A 22,262-nucleotide genomic window follows, 5' to 3' on the forward strand; every position below is an offset into this window, starting at 1 on the left:
GATTAAATTTATATGACATTCTGGGAAAAACAAAACTAAAGGGAAAGAAAACAGATCAGTGGTTGCCAGAGGGTAGAAGTAGCACGAAGGAATGACTACAGCGATGTACAAGGTAACATTTTGAGGTGATGAAAATGTTTAATCTTTTGATTGCAGAAGTGGTTACCCAACTATACGTGTTTAGTTAAAATTCAAATATTCTAACTGGCAAAATTTTACTATATGTAATTTATACCTCAATTTTTTTTAAAAAAAGGAATTAATCAATCACACTTTCTAAAAAACACACACAAATCCAATGCATAAAACGTTCGCTTAGGTCTAAAATAATGTTCATATACTCTCTAAATGAAAAGAACGATTACAATCCACAGTTCTATAATTTTACCAAAGAATAAGTGAACTAAAACTCTGAGTGCCAATAGTTACTTATTATTTTTTCAAAAAAGGCTATCAATCTTTCTCCTGTTTAAACCAACCTGATATGGTGCGTTTTGTAGTTTAGGCTGTCTTACAGCAGCTGCTGCCCCACCATATGTTGTTTTTCCAGGATAAAAAGGAGAATCTCCAAGCTGACTTGTTTTAAGGATTGACGTATTCCCAAGTGACTGCACAGAAACATAATGATAAATTATAAGCAATAAACACTCAAAACTAATGTGATTAAATCAAATGTGATTAGTACTCACGGGGGAAAGTGGTACAAAGGCAGATAAGTTGAATGCTGGTTTTTTGGAGCTGGTGGCAGTGTGCTGTGAGAGTGAATGAGAACGTTCAGCCTCTGGGGACCACAGAGGTGGCACTGAAGTGTTCTTTGACACAGCTATATCTGAAAGAAAAATATGTAATGCATAGTAACAGCACTAATTACAAAACCCTGGATTTTTGTAAATAGAAAATGAAAATTACAAACAAATTAGAAAAAAATAATCCAATGAAATTTAATTTTACTACCAAATTTACTACCAAATGCCAAGAATACCTTTATCAGAAGCTCTAGAGGAAAAACCACTGGTAGTTGAGATGTTATCATCATCATGCTGAGAGGTAGAATCTTTAATTTCCTTTACAAGGGAAAATCCAGAACTGCCGATTGGGAAGGCCGAGGATGTGGAGGGCTGACAGTGTAACGAAGGAGATTCCAACGTGGAGAAATTCAAATGGCTCCGATGAAGAGAAGGCCTTGTTAATACATCCGGATAATTTGAAGCCGTACTAGTTGTTGAGGGTTCTTAAAAGAAAAGCATAAGTGTTACAGATATACAACTTAGAAAAAGCAATACAAATGGTGTTTACTTTAAGAAAATATACTATATAATAAATACAGCTTCAATTCAAATCCTTGAGGCCTCCCATGTTAAGCCCAATTTAAGATATTCTTTAGCCAAAGTTTCAACTATCTGAAATTAATTTTCCTAACCTAGTATCAAAATATATTTCAGCGATCACATACAACTTTCAAAAGTGCCTGGTTCTTGATTTTCCTTAAATTGATATTACTACAAAATCTGCTCATAAAAAATAAAAGCAAAGTAACCATATAAGAAAGCCAAAACACAAAAAGGATAAGTCTGCCCTCCAGAAACAACAGTTATTAAATTTGTATATCCTCTCAGATATTTTATATGCACGTGCAAATGTTTTCGCCAATCAAATAATCATGCTTTTGCATCCTGTTTTACGACTTGTTTTTCTATTCCAATGTAATTTTATCTCTACATACAGAGCGCATTTCCTTTAAAGACCACATTGTATTTTACCACACTGATTTACTCTAACTATAAATATATATATGTGATTGTTTCCCTAACACTCTATCAAACATACATGCACTTATATCTGCAGACTTTTAAGAGTATTCTTTTATATAAATCCATGGTTCTTTAAGTATGTATGTAAGACAAACATGAGGAAAAATTACTCAACAAATAATCCTAAGTCATCCACAAAAAAAATTCTGATTCTGCAAGTCTGAAGCTGGGCCCATAAAGTGGCCTAAGCAGTCAAAGGTATCCTGAGAATTCATGGAAAAAACAATTACATGTGGAATTGTTCTATCATACTAGATCAGAGTACATGCTCATTTTTGTTTATGAGAGATAGTGTGATTCAAAGATTTCCTGTCAAGTTATACTTCCACAAATAGCAAATGACAATTTACATCTCCCTCATACTCTCTAATACTGGATAGTAACCTTTTCTGATTTCTGTCACTCTAATTTGGGAAATGCCATAACTATTTTATTTGCATTTATTTAAATGAGAGGGGTACTGAGCATCCTTCCCTATATTCGTTGGTCATTTATATTTCTTCTGTTAATTACTTACTGATATACTTTCTCTTACTACCAAAATTAGTTAAGATCTACTTTCTTTTTGATCAGTAAGATCAGTGTGATATAATTTGAAATATTACAACAAACTTTTCACTGTTGGTTGAATTCACTCATTTTTTGATGGTGTCTTCCGTAATATAGAAGTAACTTTTACCTTATTTACAGTCTTTTACCATTCCAAAACTGTAAGAAATAAAAAATTTTACTCATTTCTTTTTTTGGGTACTGTTGCTTTTATTTCAAAATAATGTTGACTCCATGTGAAACCAGTTATGATGTAGTAGTGAAGGACTCAGTTTTCACTGTTTTCCAAATGATAAGTCTGTTTACATTCTAAAATAACGTTAAATAAGCCATATTTTCCTGATTGAGAAGCCACCACTACCACATACTAAATTCCAAGAGGCTTTTCTACCCGTTCCCCAATGATGTCTGTAAATTTCTGTACCAATACCATAATGCTTTAAATACTTTCACTTCAGAACACATTTAATGCCTGTAAAAGTTAGTCCAGGGCTGGCCCAGTGGCATAGTGGTTAAGTTCGCACTCTCTGCTTTGGGGGCCCAGGGTTCACAAGTTTGGATCTGTGGTATGGACCTAGCACTGACTGTCAAGCCACACTGTGGTCACATCCCACATAAAAAGGGAGATTGGCACAAATGTCAGCTCAGCAACAGTCTTCCTCAAGCAAAAAGAGAAAGAGTGGCAACAGATGTTAGCTCAGGGCCAATCTTCCTCACACACACACACAAAAAAGTCAGTCCACTTTACACCACATTGCCCTATTCTTTTTCAGAATTTTTCTATTCATGTTCAGGCGTATTTTTGAGAACTTTAGAATCATTTGGCAAGTTTCCAAAGACTCTTCCAGTTAGGCTGGAATAACTGGGCCTCCAGACTAATCCTACTGTAAATAACTTAAAATTGGACAAAATATGAGGCAACAGCTTTCAGACACTAGAAAACAGCACAAGAAAATTCATAAAGTGAGACCTATCACTACCCAGGCTGTTTGTCTAGGAATATTTTCAGACCTGGCACAAACAGCTGGAGTCCAAGCAAAACACAGCAGGCAGAAATCAAAATTAAGGCCACTGGTCAGTAAAAAAACAAAAGACCAACTATGCAGGGAGGGGCCTCCAGAAGTCCACAAGCTGTGTCTAGAGAGAAGATGGGCTATACATATGCAGAGAGAGACCACCTAAGTCTTACCAAATAGCAGCTGCTATGGAGTTGAGAAAACAGATGACAGAAGGTGAGCAGTGCTAGGGGAAAAAAGCAGTGCTGAGGACAGTGAAGTTCCAGAGCTTTCAGAATTCAGAGATCCCATAAACACCTCCTTAAATCCCTGGCATTCAGCTGAGATACCAGAAAAGCTTCCCCTTGGGACTAGGGATCATGTCCTAGAACAAGACCTACTGGAGACTCATCCTAAAAAGCCACAGAGGAGACAAGAGTTTGCAGACTAAATTCCACCACATAGGGGACTTAAGAAACACCTTGGACTTTCCACAGACACACATTAACAAAGCATAAAACTAAATCTACAGAAGTTCAAAATCATCACAGGGCTGGCCCGGTGGCATAGCAGCTCGGTTTGCAGGCTCCACTTCAGGGGCCTGGGGTTTGCTGCTTTGCATCCCGGGAGCAAACCTAGCACTGCTTATTGGGCCATGCTGTGGCAGGTGCCCCACACATAAGTGGAGAAGATGGGCACAGACGTTAGCTCAGGGCTAATCTTCCTCAAAAAAAAAAAGTTCAAAATCATTCAGTAACTACTGTCAGCTAAAACAAGAATCAATACTCTTCAGAGGACGATAACAGAATCCACAATCTCTACACATATTATTCAACATGACAATATTTAGTCAAAAATCATTTGGTATTCATAAAAAAAGAAAATATGATTCATAGCAGGAGAAAAAGTAGTCAACAGAAACTGGACCCAAGATAGCCAAGATGTTGTACTTAACAAAGGCTGTAAAATACTTATTTTAAATATGTTCAAAGTTCCTAACAGATACGTTAAAATTACTTCACTGTGATCACACTGAAATTAAAAGATTTCAAGAAGGAACTAATATCATTTCCAGATTGTTTTCCTACCCACCTTTCTTTTTGTTCATGTCTCCTTCACATCCCTCATCAGGACTTTAAAGAACTTCTTCTTCTAGAGTGCCATACACTTCATAAGTATATTTCTATATGTTTTCATTGTTTGATATTTTAAGTGGGATCCTTTCTTCCTTCATACTTTTCTAACTGGTTACTGGTTAAAGAGTGTTGTTAGATTTTTTTATCAATATTAACTTTGTGATTAATTTCTAGAATTCTCTTATTCAAAACAGATTTTTAAAAATCAGTTGGCTTTCTTGGGTTTTCTAGGTATCATCTGTAAGCAAGATCATTTTGCCTCCTCCTTCCCAATACTCATACATATACATACATCCTCTTATCTAATTACATTTTTAATATCTGGAAGTGGTGACTGGGCGTCCATATTACTCCTGATTTTAATGGGAATGCCTCTCATGTTTCACCATTATACATGATTTCTGGCGTTTGGATGACATGTTAAGGAAACAGTAGTTTCCAAATTCCAAACAGAAATAAACAAGATTTTAAGTTCTGGCAAATGCCTATTTAGTACCTATCAAAAAGAAAATGTATAAGATCACTTCACCTATTAACATGCCAAATTATAGTAATAATTCCCTAATGATGAATGATTCCTTGCATCCCTAGATTAACTCTACCCAGTGAGTAAGAAGAGTCTACTATTCTTTAACGTGCTGCTGGATTGTATTTGCTACTCTATAATTTTCTTCTATGTACTATCTTTCTAAAAGTTTATCTTCAAAAATATTTAACAGCTTAAGCAATACAAAACAATTCTTGACTATTTAGTTTCAAAGTGCTATTATACAAAAAATAAGGTGTAGATAAAAAGTCAATCAGGACTAGAAGGAAACATTAATAACATAATAAAGGCCATATATGAAAAACTGACAGCTAACATCATACCACTGGTGAAAGACTGAGATTTTCCTCTAAGATCAGGAACAAGATAAGGATGCCTGCTTTCTTCGTTTCTATTTAACACAGTATTGGAAGCTCTAGCAAGAGTAATAAAGAAAAAGAAATTAAATTTATCCAAATTGGAAAGGAAGAAGTAAAATCATCTCTGTTCACAGATGATACATCTCATATGTAAAAACTCCTAAATGTTTCACAAAAAAATTATTAGAATAAACAAATTCAGCAAAGTAACAGGATAAAAATTTCACACACAAAAATCAGTTACGTTTCTAGATACTAACAATGAGCAATCTGAAAAACAAATTAAGAAAACAGTTCCATTAAAAATAGCATCAAAAAGGGGCCGGCCCTGTGGCCGAGTGGTTAAGTTCGAGCACTCCGCTGCAGACAGCCCAGTGTTTCGTCAGTTCAGATCCTGGGCACGGACATGGCACCGCTCATCCAGCCACGGTGAGGCGGCATCCCACATGCCACAACTAGAAGGACCCACAACTAAGAATATAAGAATATACAACTATGTACCAGGGGGCTTTGGGGAGAAAAAGGAAAAAATAAAATCTTAAAAAAAAAAAAGCATCAAAAAGAATAAAACACTTAGGTATTAACCAAGGAGGTGAAAGACTTGCACAATGAAAGCTATAAAACATTGCTGAAAAAAATTTAAGAAGATATAAATAGACAGAAAGGCATCCCATGTTCTCAGACTGAAAAACCTATTATTGTTAAGATGTCAGTACCACCCAAAGCAATCTGCAGATTCAATGCGATCCCTTTCAAAAACCCAGTGACAGTTTTTGCAAAATAGAAAAAATATCCTAAAATTCTTATGGATCTCAAGGGACCCCTAAAAACCAAAATAATCTTGAAAGCGAACAAAAAAAATTGTAGGTCTCACACTTCTTGATTTCAAAATCTCACTATAAAACAGTAATCAAAACAGTGCAGTGCTGCCATAAAGATAAACATATAGACCAATGGAATAGACTAGAGAGCCCAGAAATAAACTCTCATATATACGGTTAAATAAACTTCGACAGGAGGCCAAGACCACTCAATAAAGAAAGGGCAATCTCTTCAACAAGTTTTGGAAAAACTAGATATTCACACACAAATGAACGAAACTGGACCTTGATCTTACACCACATAAAAAAAATTAACTCAAAATGGATTAAAGACCTAAACGTAAGACCCAAAACTGTAAAACTCTTGGAAGAAAACAGAGGCGAAAAGCTTCATGACACTGGTCTTAGCAATGATTTCTTGGATATGACAGGAAACAAAAGACAGACATATGGTACTGTATCAAACTTAAAAACTATGTGCACTAAATAATAGTTTGAAAGGCAACTTACAGAATGGTAGAAAATATCTGCAAATCACATATTTGATAAAGGGGATAATATTCAGAATACATAAAGAACTCCTACAACTCAACAAAAAAAAAATCAAACAACCTGATTAAAAAGTGGGCAAAGGACTTGAACAGACATTTCTCCAAAAATGATATACAAATGGCCAACAAGCATAGGAAAAGATGCTGGACATCACTAATCATGAGAGAAATGCAAATCAAAACCACAATGAGATACCACTTCACACCCATGAGGATGGCCACTATCAGAAAAACAGAAAATAAACGTTGGTAAAGATGTGGAGAAACTGGAACCCTTGTGCACTGTTCACAGGAAACAAAATGGTGCAGCTGCTGTGGAAAACAGTATAGCAGTTCCTCAAAAAATTAAAAATAGAATTAACATATGACCCAGCAATTCTACTTCTGGGGAAATCCCAAAAGACCTAAATGCAGGGTCTCAAAGAGATTTGTACAACCACGTTCCTAAGGGCATTATTCATAAGAGCCAAAAGATGGAAGCAAACTAAGTGTCCATCAGTAGATGAATGAATAAATGTAGTATACACATACAATGGAATATTATTCAGCCTTTTCTAAAAAGGAAATAAATTCTGATACATGCCACATGGATGAACCTTGAACATTATGCTAAGTAAAATAAGTCCGTCACAAAAGACAAATACTGTATGACTCGACTCATACGAGGTACTAAGAGTAGTCAAAGTCACAGAGAAAGTAGAATGGTGTTTGCCAGGGGTGGGGGAAGAGGGGAGTGGGGAGTTAGTGTTTAATGGATACAGAGTTTCAGTTTTACAGGATGAAAACGGTTGAGATGGATGGTAGTGACAGCTGCACAACAATGTGGACGTATTTAATGCCAGTGAACTGTATGTACACTTAAAAACAGCTAAAATGGTAAATTTTGTTATATATATTTTACAATTCAAAAAAACAATTTTTTAAAAAGCAAGGTGCACCAAGAATGGCAATGAAGAATTCTTTTTAAAAAAAAATCACTATTTATGAAAAATCTTATTTGAAAAATCTAGTAGAATACCTAAATTGATTTTATAGGTAATGATTTCTTATCAGGCGTGCTCAAGTTAAGAGAGTTACTGGCTGGAGCTTAGAAATCTACTGGTATTGGCATTTAAACATTATAATATTTCACTTTCTCTACAGTCAGGATTCACATAGATAAAGGCTGAAATGTTTCTTAGGATATCAAGTTTTTAATTTTGTTGTATATTATATCATAAAAGTGCTTTTTACTTAGCCATTCTCTCACTCCTTCATCAGTTTATCCTACAGGATAAAAGAGATAGAACAATTTTCTAGCTATTGGCAGACATCTGCTACATCTAGTATATACAGAAGCTATAGAGGAAACAGAAATCTAGCACGATATACTTGTATGTGAAGGTATGCTGCTAACAGCAATGCCAGTTTTTTTTAGACTTACAGAGCGTCCTTATGCCCCAAACCAGGCCCAGTACACAGTTTGGGATACTAAGACGAAACCAAGCCATGTCATCTGCAGATTCTCATCAGCCACAAATTCCCAGTTTCTAAGAGTACACCTATGATCACATGGTACCAATCAGCCAAAGTAGTCTACAACTTCAATCCACTGCTGACTAGCGTATTAGATATGCCACTGTGGGGCCCTCAGAGGCCTGAACTCCTATCGAGTCAAAGAAAATTTAACATGTACATTATTTGAGGTTCTCCCCATTGATCCATTCCACTAATGTAGCAGAAGAAATCTAGACATCCAAAGACTCACCATTATTAGGACAGTCAACAAAAGGAGGCCCATAAGCAGAAAGCTGTGGACAACAGATCTGAAATGGGCCACAGATTCTATAACCAATTATAAGAACAGTAAGTGCACTGTGCTATTTGAAGAACGTACAGTACTCTCCAGCTCTAGTTACTATTAACATAAAATTTACACTGGGAAAATTAATATTTAGTAAACAAGGTTCAGGGCTGTTATATCTAAATTATTCTAAGCTTTCAATAATTTGACACTACTTTAAAGAGCAGATATGTCTAAGTTGTTTTGAGAATGTGTTGTCAAATTTAAGCATGTTTCAGAGTAAACATAAACTGATTTCTTTGTTATATCTAGTAAGACCTATATTCATCAAATTGGGGAGTTATCAGTGGTACTTGAAGTCACACATTAGGTGACCGCCAGTATCAAATAAATACGTGGAGAAAGGTCAAGGCAGGCTGTGTGAAGAGAACTGTCTGGAACTTACAAAGTTTAAGATAAGAGCAGGATTCAGATCTAAGACAAGAAAGGGGAAAAAAAAATGCTATCAAATTTCTGAAGTTAACATCAAGAAGCTGCTCACAATTTGCTTCTAAATAATCAGGGGCGTTAGAGTGGGAAGGTGAGTGAACACAAGATCAGCCATAAGCTGGTTGTCTTTGCAGCCGGGTAACGGTTACAGGAGGGTTCACTGTACTGTCCTCCCTACTTTTTGTAGTTTGAAATTTTCCGTAATAATTTGAGTTTAGAAGTTACTCACAAAGGTATGTCTAATATACATGTGACAGAAAAGCTACCGTATAAACAATAATATAATGAATAAAATTCGAGTTGGAATTGATCTTGGCAGACCACTGAATTATTTTCATTATTTCAATGAAAGTACAAACACACAAAAAGGAACTTTACAGATGTAAATGAGAAACTCTCCATTTATCTCACACCTAAATTAAATTCCTCAAGTTAGTTAATCCTCACAAGCATGTTCATTAGAATGGAAAAGGTTTCCGTCTCTGTGGCTGTACGCTGGTGCACACTCTAAGTCTCTAATCAAAAGAAAGAGAAAAGCTCGAGTCCCATTCAATGGCCAGAAAAGGCAGCCAGCTTAGAAATCTAGCAGATAAAGTCTCAAGATGGTTCTTGGTAATATATGTGAAAGAAATCTTTAAAAATACACATCTTAAAACTTCCTAAGTTATTCTAGTAAAAACAAGCAAACATTTAAAGACTAAGCCAAATTGAACATCACTAAGAAAACTAGATTTGCCATTTCTCCAAAATCAGAATCATTCTTCCAGGTGCATCTCATTCTCACTAGTTTTCACTATAAGCAAATCAGGCAGGAAAATACATTACTAAGTACATCAAAATTACTAAGTTGTACATCCACATCAATTATTTAGGAAAGACAAGACTTAACACAGAGTTAGAAAAAAATCTATAATTATAAATAAGTCAAAACATGTAGTGAAAAAATATATATATTGAAGGAAACATATACTGGGAGATAAATAGGACTTCATCAAAAAGAAAAACTTTTGTGCTTCAAAGAACACCACCAAGAAAGTAAAAAGACAACCAACAGAATGGGAGAAAATATTTGCAAATCACACACTAATAAGGGATTTATATCCAGAATACATAAAGAACTGTTTCATCTCAACTATAAAAAGACAACCCAATTAAAAACGGAAAAGGGAATTTCAATAGCCATTTCTCCAAAGATATACAAATGGTCAATAAGCATATGACAAGCTCAACATCATTAGTCATCAGGGAAATGCAAATCAAAATCACAATGAGATACCACTTCATAACCACTAGAGCAGCTATAATAAAAAAAAAAAAGGAAAACAAGTATTGGTAAGGGTGTAAAGAAACTGGAATCTTCTTACACCACCAGTGGGAAGGTAAGATGGTATAGTCACTTTGGAAAACAGTTTTCCCTCAAAATGTTAAAAGTACCATATGACGCAGTAATTCTACTCCTAGATATATACTCAAGAAAAAACACATCCACACAAAAACTTGCACATGAACATTCATAGCAACACTATTCATAATATTCAAAAAGTGGAAACAGGGGCTGGCCCCGTGGCCGAGTGGTTAAGTTCGCGCTCCGCTGCAGGCGGCCCAGTGTTTCGTTGGTTCGAATCCTGGGCGCGGACATGGCACTGCTCATCAGACCACGCTGAGGCAGCGTCCCACATGCCATAACTAGAAGAACCCACAACGAAGAATACACAACTATGTACCGGGGGGCTTTGGGGAGAAAAAGGAAAAAAATAAAATCTTTAAAAAAAAAAAGTGGAAACAATCCAAATGTCTATCAAATGATGAATGGATAATTAAATTGTAGTTTATCCATATCATGAAATATTGCCTGGCAATGGAAAGAAATGAAGTCCTGATACATGCTGACATGGATGAACTTTGAAAACATTATGCTTAGTGATAAAAGCCAGTCACAAAAGAACACATATTTTAAGCTTCCATTTATAGGAAATGTCCAGTATAGGTAAATCTATAGAGACAGACTAGTGGTTGCCTAGGGCTGGAAAGGTAGGGATGGGAAGTGACCACTAATAGATACAGGATTTGGGGGGGAAGGGGTGGGAGGGATGGTGACGAAAATGTTATAAAATTGACTGTAGTAACGGCTGAACAACTCTGTGAATATACTAAAAACCACTGAACTGTACACTTCTACAGTACGTGAGATAGATCTCAATAAAGCTGTAAAAACTATATAAAGTTAAATGACAGAGTAATATTCCTAAATAGGACATATTCATGGGTTATACTGAAGCTACTTAATATCCGTAAACTCCACCAAAATACTATAAGTGGATCCGAAAGAGTTCAAGCCTTTAAAATGCAGGGTTACTTAATTTTAAGATTAATGAGATGCCCCAAGTGAGCTTGCTGCAGAGAGGAGAGCAGCCAGTTGCAGTTATACCATACCCAAATTGATGTATTGGAGGCATCAGCACAGTTTCGCTGTAAGTTAACATTTATACGGTGCTGCATAAGTGCCAGAACCTATTCTAAGTGCTTCACATTTACTTTTTTCACAACAATTTGTGAGAGTATAGACGAGAGAACAGATTATCTTGCCTCACGCCACAGGGCTAACAATTGGTGGTATGAAAATTCAAACCCAAAGTCTAACACCAGAGCTTGCACTCTTAACTGACATAGTATTTCAGCCTCCCCTAATGAACAAGAAGCTGATGAATAAAGAAAGATATCTAATTTGAACCTGATCATGACCCTCCTCCCACATGGTTTATGTATCAACCAATTAGACTTACCAGAACCAGGTAATAGAAAGATATTTAAAATTAAGGCACGAAAACCGATCATTCATAAAAAAGTCCACATTCTACTTACCTTCTGTATTACTGACTGTTGGCTCAGGAGTGATTCTCCCATCATGAATATTAGAGCTCTCCTCATCAGCATATATCAGATGGTCATCTTCCCTATTTTCCGGCCACTGTGGTACCTCTCTTGTGTCTGTTGAGCAGCTGCATACATCTTCATTCTTGTTGAAGTATCTTTGTAACCATCCTGGCACAATATTCTTAACAGATTCTGTAACCCTGCTAAGAATGCCCTGTTGGGGGGAAAAACATGTAAAGCAGTTTTAGAAATGATGTTTTTAAATATGTACCTACTTAAAGAAAGCCATACCAAGCAAAATACAACTGTTTCCAACAAAGTTTCGTAAAATTCAGTTACTTGAGTTAATGATGACATAACGGTATTTTACAACTTCTATAAACATTATGAAATTCCTACTTTTTCATTCTTCCATATGCATATATCCATAAACCAATAATTATCTCAAATGGCCACATTATTCTAATCCTTAAAAAACTCCTATAGGCGATCATAAAGCAATATAAATCTTAGATTTAGTAATAGTTACGCACTAAAATCTTATAATCCCAGAGAAAAGTCATCCCTTCTGATGCCAGCATATTAAAAGAAGCAATATAAACAATACCTTCAACAGTTTCCTCAATTATTTTCTCGCACATTCTTGAAGAACAAAAATTTAGACAAACCAAACATGGTCTTTTTTTAAAAAAACAGGCAATAAGACAAGTAACCCAACATAATAAACTCAGGAAATAATCTAAGATTTTTTTTGATGGTAAAATTTTATTATATCAAATGTTGCCTGAAAATCTGAAGAATTAATTTTATTATGGTAAATTTTAAAGGGAGAAAAAAATGTAGTATAACAACTATCAGTATTATTAACATTTATTGTACCTTTGCTATGTATCAGGCACTGTTCTAAGCAGTTTAAACATATTATTCAATTTAATCCTCACAATAATTTTATGAAGCAGTTTGCGGATGAAGACATACAATGAAGTTAAGTAACTTGCTCAAGGTACAAACACAACTACTAGGCATATCTAGGTTAAAGTCAAAGCATGGGCTTTGGGACTGGTAGGACCTAGGGTGAAGTCCGAGTACCTCCCTGTGCTTTGATTTACTCCAGGTAAAATAAGAATAATACCCCCTCCTACTACTACCCGATAGGAATTAGAATGAAGATTAAATGAAATAATGTGAAAGCACCTCACAATTTACAAAATAGAAAGATATACTAATAACTTTATAATTGATGAGAAAAAGAAGTTAGCAGAAACAAACCGGGGTGAGGTAACCAATTTTAGGCAACACATCGCTTCATAAAGCAGCATTAGTAGGATTTCAGAGAAAGAGTCACATAAGCAAAAAAACCAAATTGGCAGGTACAAAAAACGATAATCAAAATCAAGACAGAATACATAAATCTACAAAAGCAAACCCAAGACAAAGGGGCCTTAAAAAACCCTGTCATGAGAAAAGATGGAAGACACTTCCCTATAGGTACTTGAATAGTATTTTCTTATTGTTTGAAAAGGTGTAGGTAACAACCGGGAAATATGTACTCATTTTTCCATGTATTCTCCAAACAGTATTTTGAACACATCCACAACGTAAGCTCTCTAGCAACATGTGAAGCCAAAGGCCCTAGGATACTCACTACTAAAAAACACAAATTCAGTGTTCCCCTTTTCTGTGCTAATGTTACACAGTATTAGTTACTTTGGAAAGAAAGATTATACACCTACATCCAAAATTTATTATTTATAAAAACATACATAGAATATTCACTATTTTTAGTTATACTTAAATATTTATTTACCCTCTCCCTATATTTCAAAAGACTTGAAAGTGCTTACAAGATATAACACAGTTTAAATAAGACTTGAAAAAAAGTAAGACATATACTTGATATTAAGTGGTAAGTTAGCTAAAACACTATAGCAAGAATTTAGTGTAAAATAAGTCTTTTGTGGACTTCATCTAAGGTAAGTTTAGTTAGTACAAGGATCAGAGATTCCTATGACCCCTACTCACCCAAAGGAGGCAAGTACAGAATAACTTAAAATTAACATCATATTTAACCAAAGGTCACTTATGTGGCAGCATCAGGCATTGTGAAGAATCAGTAAACAAAATTGAACAGCCAAAATCGATATAATAAAGCTCATTCAGTAAAGCTCACATACTTTGCTTAGAGAACTTTTCTTTTCTAAACCAAAATTTAACCAATTTATCTAATCTCAGCCCACGACAGCTTAGTACAAGAAAACTACAGTGAGAGAGAGAAGTTACGAGTGGCACAATGAATGACAGCATGCAGAGTCTGACAGTAAAAGGAAATAGGGATGATAAAACTGACCTGGAACCGTTATAAAAAAACAAACATCCGTACACTTTAGCATACCTCTGTAGGGTAAATGACCCGAAATCATCAAGAACAGCAAAATTAAGCTCAGTATACTCCAGTACTAGTGGTCCCCAAAGTGTGGTTCCTTTACCAGCATCACCTCAGGCCCTATGCCAGCCCTACCAAACTCAGGAGGTAGGGTTCACCTGTTTTAAGAAACACTCTCAAGTGATTCTGATGTACCAGTCATGCACCACAGAACATTCTGGTCAACGATGAACTGCATATCCAGTCGTGGTCCCATAAGATTAGTACCACACAGCCTAGGTGTGTAGTAGGCTATACCATCTAGGTTTGTGTAAGTACACGCTATGATGTTTGCACAGCAGTGAAATCGCCTAACGACGCATTTCTCGGAACATATCCCCATCATTAAGTGACACACAACTGTGTATCTAATTACTATAAAAGGACTAAAACAGTGGTTCTCAAGTTGGAGTCTTCAGACCAACAGCATTGGTGTCACCTAAGAGCATGTTAGAAATGCAAATGTGTTTTTTTTTTTTTAAAGATTTTATTTTTTTTCCTTTTTCTCCCCAAAGCCCCCCGGTACACAGTTGTGTATTCTTCGTTGTGGGTTCTTCTAGTTGTGGCATGTGGGACGCTGCCTCAGCGTGGTCTGATGAGCAGTGCCATGTCCGCGCCCAGGATTCGAACTAACGAAACACTGGGCCGCCTGCAGCGGAGCGCGCGAACTTAACCACTCAGCCACGGGGCCAGCCCCGCAAATGTGTTTGTTTTAACAAGCTCTTGAGGCAATTCTTATGCAAATTAAAGTTTGAGAAACACTGCACTAAAATCATCTAAAAACTCAGTGACCAGTTTCCCAATTAAGGCCATGGTAAATATAACCCTGCCAGCGCTGGTGGTCTAGTGGTTGATTCGGCGCTCTCACCCGCACGGCCCAGGTTTGTTTCCTGGTCAGAAAACCACACCACTGGGTCTGTCAGCTGTCATAGTGCAGCAGCTACGTGTTGGAATTTTAAATACCAGCAGGGTCACCCATGGTGGACAGGTTTCAGTAGAGCTTCCAGGTTAAAGAGATTAGAAGGGACCTGGCCACCCACTTCTGAAAAAACTGACCACGAAAACCCTATGAATAGCAGTGGAGCGTTGTCTGATAGAGCACCAGAAGATGAGAGGATGGCGCTAACAACAATACAAAATTTTATCTAAAAGACCACCCTATTTCCACGATTATCTCATTATCTATCAAATATATCATACCATTATACCAATTTTTATAAGTATCTACTGTATAACATCAACTCTGAAAATCAAACCAGAGGTAAACATAAAAGCCTACCTTTGAACCTATTTTATTTCCAGTGTTAAAGACTTAACACGCTTATTTATAGTAAACAACCAACTACCAGATATTAGAATTTTAAAAACTGCTAGGGCAAAAGAAATCTCCTGACTATACTCAGAACTGGGCAGACTATAAAGAGGTAAGGGACTTTGTTTATCAAATAGATTTGGAGAATTAACTCCCTGCCAGGCTATTTTTTTTAAGTTCTGAAGTACCAAAGATAGACTTCAGGCACTAATGGAAAACTGAGAAAGAGCGAAGGGAGTTAGAAAAGCAGACAGTTTCCTTACGGAATCAAGGTTCCTCTGACTCTCTTCCCAAAGGTCTACCTCTTCAAGAGTTCCTGAGAGCATGCTTCAGGGCTTTACGGAAATGGGGCAAACTGGCTTCCTGTACGGACCTGAAGAAAGAATGCTTTCTGACACTTAAACAAAACAAAACAAGACAAGACTTGAGGGAGAAGCGGAGGCACACTGAGTAAAGGTCTACTAAGGAGTGGCTACTCAGACTGGACTTTACCGCATTAGCTTCCTCCCCGCCCTCAGAGGCTGCAGCGGCAAGCCTAACTGCCACCATTCTAACTTGATCTAAGTTTGCCTACTGAAAATCTTCTCTGATCCTTCAAGTCTGGGAAAGTCACTCCTTTATATGCATCAACAGTGTCCTGTATTTCCTACACCACGACAATGTGTCAAACAGGAGGGTAGTTATAGTCCGTCTGTTGCCTCCACTAGAGCATCAGCTCTGGGAGGACAGGCACCAGGTCTGTAAAGTGCCCAGATTAGCTGGTGCACAGTTTTAATTATCTATAACTGCACTGCTCAACCAACTTCTTATTCCCACACACGAATACTCTATGACAAGTTTCTAAAACGGACATCAGTAATTCTTGAATTCAAAAATAAATCATACATTTGCTTGGTCTAACAGCTTCACCTTAAGCCTATATTATTTTTGTTCCCACACTAATAGCCCTTCCTCCAAAAAACAACTTGTGAACCTATCCAAGAGCATGGGAAAACTGAACCACCCTCTGCGATGGTAAATAACACAAAGCCAACTAAATGGAGAGAAGCAGAAAGGTAGCCAAAGAAAGCACAATTAATGAAGGGCTTAGAAAAAAGCAACAGAACAAATGAGGCATTAAAATCTTAAAAATATTCCCCGTAACCCTAAAGCAAAGCCTACACTAGATAATCATACATTAGATGATCATAAGTAATGATGCTAAATTCAAGGATTAAAGGAGTAATCTTTCAACTTGAACTGATTGGTTTTTTCTCTTCAACAACTAAGGGTTCTTCACTTGGTAAACCATGGCAAAAAACGTCAAAAATGCCACTGAGATTCAGAATAAATACTCACTTTGGGGGCCAGAAGTAAATTCAACTCAATATTACACATGAATTAAGCACATTCAATATGTAAGGCACTGTGAATATATTAGTTTTTCAACTTACATTTAACCTGAGTTCAAGGCTGAAGGCTGAGGCGGGGCAAGACCCTTCTACAACCCTAACTCAGAACTCATTTGTAATGAAAAAGACATTCTTTTCCTATATATCTTTTCAGCAATTTGTAATCTCAGAATAACCAGGGACATCTCTCCTATATGGTCACCTCCTTATCATTACTACATAGCCTTCCTTCTTAGATAAAGCTCTCTACTCCTACTAGTTTTCTCGACTTCAGTTCTGTTCAACTCTCTTTTCTTCACATTATCTTCTACTAAATACTAGTATTCAGATTATATAATCTCCTTTCTCAAATAACTTCACTGGATCTCTAACTATAAATACCAAATATTATCTGTCTTCAGTTTTACGGTTCTGGAGCCCTATTCTCCCAGAATACACTGCTGCTTTGACTCCTATCTGCTCTTTTGGGTGCCTTTATTTTGTTGAGGCCTGTCACTGACCCTTAGTTTTCTTCCAGGGTTCTGTGCACACTCTCCTTACTCACTCAACTCCTGTGTCTCCAGGCTCTCCTTTCCAAACTTTTTGAAAGTCTTATTTCTTATAGATTCCCTAATCGGTTTTCCCTCTTGTTCCCTCCAAGCCCAAATGAAGAAAGACAAAGGTTAAGAATCCAAGACTTCATGTGACATAAAGAATATCTAATTATATGGGGGCCGGCTTGGTGGCGCAGCGGTTAAGTTCGCAGTTCCGCTTCTTGGTGGCCCGGGGTTCTCCAGTTCGGATCCTGGGTGCGGACATGGCACTGCTTGGCAAAAAGCCATGCTGTGGTAGGCGTGCCACGTATAAACTAGAGGAAGATGGGCATGGATGTTAGATCAGGGCCGGTCTTCCTCAGCAAAAAGAGGAGGATTGGCAGTGGTTAGCTCAGGGCTAATCTTCCTCCAAAAAAAAAGGGAATATCTAATTATAAAAACATCTTAAATACTAAAAACCTAGATGCCAATCTAATCTTTCAGTTGTTTTTTAACATATCCATTCTAACATTACTTATTTTAACAATGCATCCCTATTATAACTCACACTCAGTTATTTCCATGAGGGAAAAAAGTAAGGAAGTATTCAAATTCTAATGCAGTTATATTGAATCTAGTTTCAAAAATATGAATTTAAGTTTCAAAAATCTGAATTTAAGCTCCAAATCTATTATTTGTCATATTTTACAACCTACAGATAGTTGTTGAGCAGTCAAGCTCTCCCTACCCACCTAGTCCAAATCCTTTTAGCCATTTAAAATCCATACTTTTCATTTCTCTTCTCAACTTCAAGAGATCAAGTCAAAACACAGGAAAATAAAAATTTTTCTAGTTAAAAAATTAAAAAGTACAACTGGCCAAATTTTAACCTCCTTCAAAACCCTCTGCCACTAATGCAGTAAGGAGAAACATGACCTAGCTTCGTCTCTTATTTTTAGTTATCCATATTATAGAGATGGTATTAATAGATAATTAACAGTAATCAAACAATAAGGACAAAAAAAGAAGTCCCTACAAAACCTTTCAGACTAGCAATAGGAGACCCAATAAACGCCCAAAGCAGTTTAATCCACTAAAAGTTACCTACAAGATAACGTCACTTTTCTTACATAATGTGTTTGAAACTGGATGTAAGAGTTTATTTCTTGAGTCACACTATGAAAAAGATAAGCGAAATCAAGCAAACCGACAAGCAAACTGAAATATCTATAGACAGAAAAGGTATTCTACCATTCTGTTTGACAGCAAACACAGTATATTATACCTGGTGGCAAAACTTTAAACTGGACTTCCCAACACAGAAGAATCTTTCAAAAATATATTACAACCATGACATAAGCTAAGTAGCTACAAAGAGAACATTTTTGAAAATACAAGGTCATTACATCTTTCCAATAATATTCTGTGCCTAATGAAAATGGTTTTAATTAGTGACATGAGACCAAAGTCTTCATTTTACTTCAAACTAACAGGTAACTGCCTCATTAGGGAATTTTCCAGGAAATGGAAACAACACCCGGGCTTTTTTGTCATTTATCTTATTACAAAAATTAGTAAGTAAATTGACAAAGTATCAGACACAGTGGCCTCTCATCATAAACAAAAAACCTACTCTGCATTAAACATTTTAATACTTGGATTTATTTTCCTCTACACTTAAATGACTGGCATTTCTATGAGGAAAACATGTTAAAAATAAATAAGTATTTAAGAGGGTAGTAACAGTTTAAAGTTTGGCTTCATCACTCAGGAAACAAGTCCTTAAATCCAACACGAGCCTAGAAAAGACTGAACATAATATACATAAAGGAAACTAGGAGGGAGCAAAATTCAGACAATTAAAACTTTTTTTTTTTTTTTTTTGGTGTGGAAGATTGGCCCTGAGCTAACACATGTTGCCAGTCTTCCTCTTTTTGCTCGAGAAACATTGCTAGGGAGCTAACACCTGTGCCAATCTTCCTCTAATTTGTATGTGGGACGCTGCCACAGCATGACTTGATGAGCAGCGGGTAGGTCTGTGCCTGGGATCCAAATCCGTGAGTCCCGGGCCACCAAAGTGGAGTGCAGGAACTTAACCACTAAGGCACTGGGCCAGCCCCTTAAAACATTTAAATCAAAAGGTTCTATTTAATCACAATAATTTCAAATGAGTCCTTACTATATACGCCAGGCCCTGTTCTAACAGCTTTACTTATATTATCTCATTTAACCCTCACAACAATTTCCACTTTACAAATGAGTAAACTAAACAGAAAGAACTTAAATAACTTGTCCAAATAGTGGCAGAACAGGGATTAAATCCACATACTCTGACTCCATTAGAGCATGTTTTTTTCCCCATCAACTATTTCCATTTCTATTTTCACTGATAGTATTGAACATCTAGGACAAAGCAAATAAAAATAAGTCAAAACTACTTACTGACTTTCTGGAACGAATTAAGTATTCAACCTCTAAATATCCCTCTTTTTCAAAACTGGGAACACTCTTTAGCCATGAGATACCAACCAGGACATACTTAAGACAAAGTATCATATAGAAGCTATCAAAACAAAAAAACCACTACACTATCATATAAACCAGGGTTGGGCAAACCATAGTCTGTGGGCCCATTTCAGCCCTCGGCCTGTTTTTATACAGGCCTCAGGCTAAGAATAATTTTTACATTTTTTAAAGGACTGTAAAAACAAAGAATTTGTGGCAACAAGGCCTAAAATATTTACTATCTGGCGCTTCACAGAAAAAGTTTGTTGACTCCTGATCTAAGCTACTTCAATAGATAAAGGGTCCCCTCTCCTCCTTTTCTTAAATAGCTAAATGCAGGAACTGATTTGTAACTACTTCCAGGAAGGGAAAAGGAGTGGATTCCCTTGGTTCCAAAACTAGAAAACAAAACCTCTGAAGCACAACCCCCAAAAAAGGGCAAAAAATAAATAGTTCCCTCTCACCAGGAGGTGGCAGTAGATTCTTCCAGAGGCAAGGTTCTGGTTTGCCCAGGGGCTCAAGTTTTGTGTGGTGGCTATCAAGAAAAGCAGCGTGACCTCTCCAGAGCTGACTTTTTGGGCCTGACAATCTGCACAGAAAGGAAATGGGAGAGGAGACTGAACAGGTGACAAGAACTAACCACATCCTCTTTAGTGACCTGTTCACTCACAACTCGAAAAATGACACCATTTCCTAAATGCATCTGGGCTAAGAGTTAGGAGGCAGGGGAGAAGGCAAGTGAAAACGATCAACTCACATCACTCAGGGCTGTTCTTCACTGCTGCTTCTACAATTCTTAAGTTACTACCCTTCAGTTCGTTGAGTTAGACAATGGATTTGTCTCCACAACTTCAAGCAAGATGCCATTTTAAAGATCAGAAGTTAAAAAGAAAAAAACGTCAACTAGATATATCTCAGCAGAGCTAAACCAGAAGTCGTCAAAACAGGAAATTACAAGTCAGCTGAACACATGCAAAAGTCGCAGGTACTGCACGATTGCACAAGCCAGTTGGCCTAGCAGGCAATGGCAAACATCCATTAACTAACAGTGTCAGACCTCTCCTTCTTATTCCAACTCTCTACTACACATCCAAAAACTTCACTTTTGCCCAGAAACTCTTTGACATTTAATCAAATAACATTAGAATAAAACATGCCATGTCATGAAGCTCCTTGATATTCATGATGACTCAGCATCTCCTGTAAAACACAGAGGTGACAGCCTTGGACAGTACAGCACGCAGGTAGTCTACACGTCCACAAAAGTTCCACTAAAGACTAAGGAAAGTCCTTATTTTAAGATGAAAAAAAAAACTGATAAGGAGTATTCTTTTGTATATTCCTGGACACGTACTTTTCTTTGGTAGTTTCTGCCAATGTTAAGTAACACCTACAGTGTTGATCAAGAAACCCCAAACATGTGTAGTCTCAATTCAGAAGTTAAAAATGTATTTTCTTTTTCAATTAAATGGCTGGGGCAAAAAGATGAAAGGAATTTCTGTAGGGGGAAATGATAAAATTATCAAGCTCTAAAACAAAACTACACTGAAATCATATCAGCTCTAAGACAATTTGGGTCATAGGTGTTATGTTGTTAAGACATCATCTCCCCCAAATTAGATTTTTATCTAAGTACATTTAAAAATAAGCTGTGATTATAACCTCTGCCACCTGGAATATATTAGCTCCTTTCTAAACTCTGTCCAAACCATCCAATGATCTGTATTTAAAACAGAAAAAATTTCATTTTTTATGTAGTAACTCTCTTTTAAGAAGACCTAAGAAAGCATTCAAAGAGAAACAGAAAGCATGTGTGTCTAACTTCCATTCTACAAAAGGATTAGGTTAAATGGCCAGGCTTGTGACCTGAACTCTAATCTTAAATCTGCCTGCAAGTGCATACCCGTTTCTCACAAAGAAATCTGAAAACCAAGTACTTTCTGTATATATACATCTGGGGGAAAACTGGTGAGAAGTAACAGTTAATGCCAAGACTTCTAACCATTAGTAGAGAACTACTTAATATTATAAGCCATAATTTTTACTACCAAAAAATTTCCCTCAAATCTTTACTTTTAAAATTCCGTTTTTTAACGATACAATTTAACACCACCACCAAACACGTTAAAGTGTCCAATATTCATTATCACCCAGAATAAAGCAACCTAGGAAGTCTACCTTTAACAGGATGCAACAAGTTATCAG

At 36.5% G+C, this 22,262-nt stretch overlaps 1 protein-coding gene across 9 annotated transcripts in view; it reads right to left on the reverse strand.

The window, feature by feature from the left end:
- The window catches only part of NUP153 (nucleoporin 153), an 83,357-nt gene that overhangs the window by 46,487 nt on the left and 14,608 nt on the right, over positions 1-22,262 (reverse strand). For 6 of the 9 annotated variants that reach the window (XM_070244123.1, XM_070244120.1, XM_070244121.1 and 3 more), the window contains 4 exons: positions 11,904-12,129; positions 983-1,231; positions 690-829; positions 480-608 (listed from right to left, as the gene is read on the reverse strand). Coding sequence is in view for 5 of the 9 variants with exons in the window: in XM_070244120.1 (XP_070100221.1) it covers positions 480-608; positions 690-829; positions 983-1,231; positions 11,904-12,129 (744 nt within the window). In the remaining 4 variants the exon portion in view is untranslated. Of the gene's footprint in view, positions 1-479; positions 609-689; positions 830-982; positions 1,232-11,903; positions 12,130-20,521; positions 20,647-20,814; positions 21,011-22,262 lie in introns of those variants that run through there. The other 3 variants (XM_070244124.1, XM_023624487.2, XM_070244126.1) reach the window with 2 other exon arrangements.

This window comes from Equus caballus, chromosome 20, assembly GCF_041296265.1.
Source record: "Equus caballus isolate H_3958 breed thoroughbred chromosome 20, TB-T2T, whole genome shotgun sequence".
In the NCBI taxonomy this organism is placed as follows: Eukaryota; Metazoa; Chordata; class Mammalia; order Perissodactyla; family Equidae; genus Equus; species Equus caballus.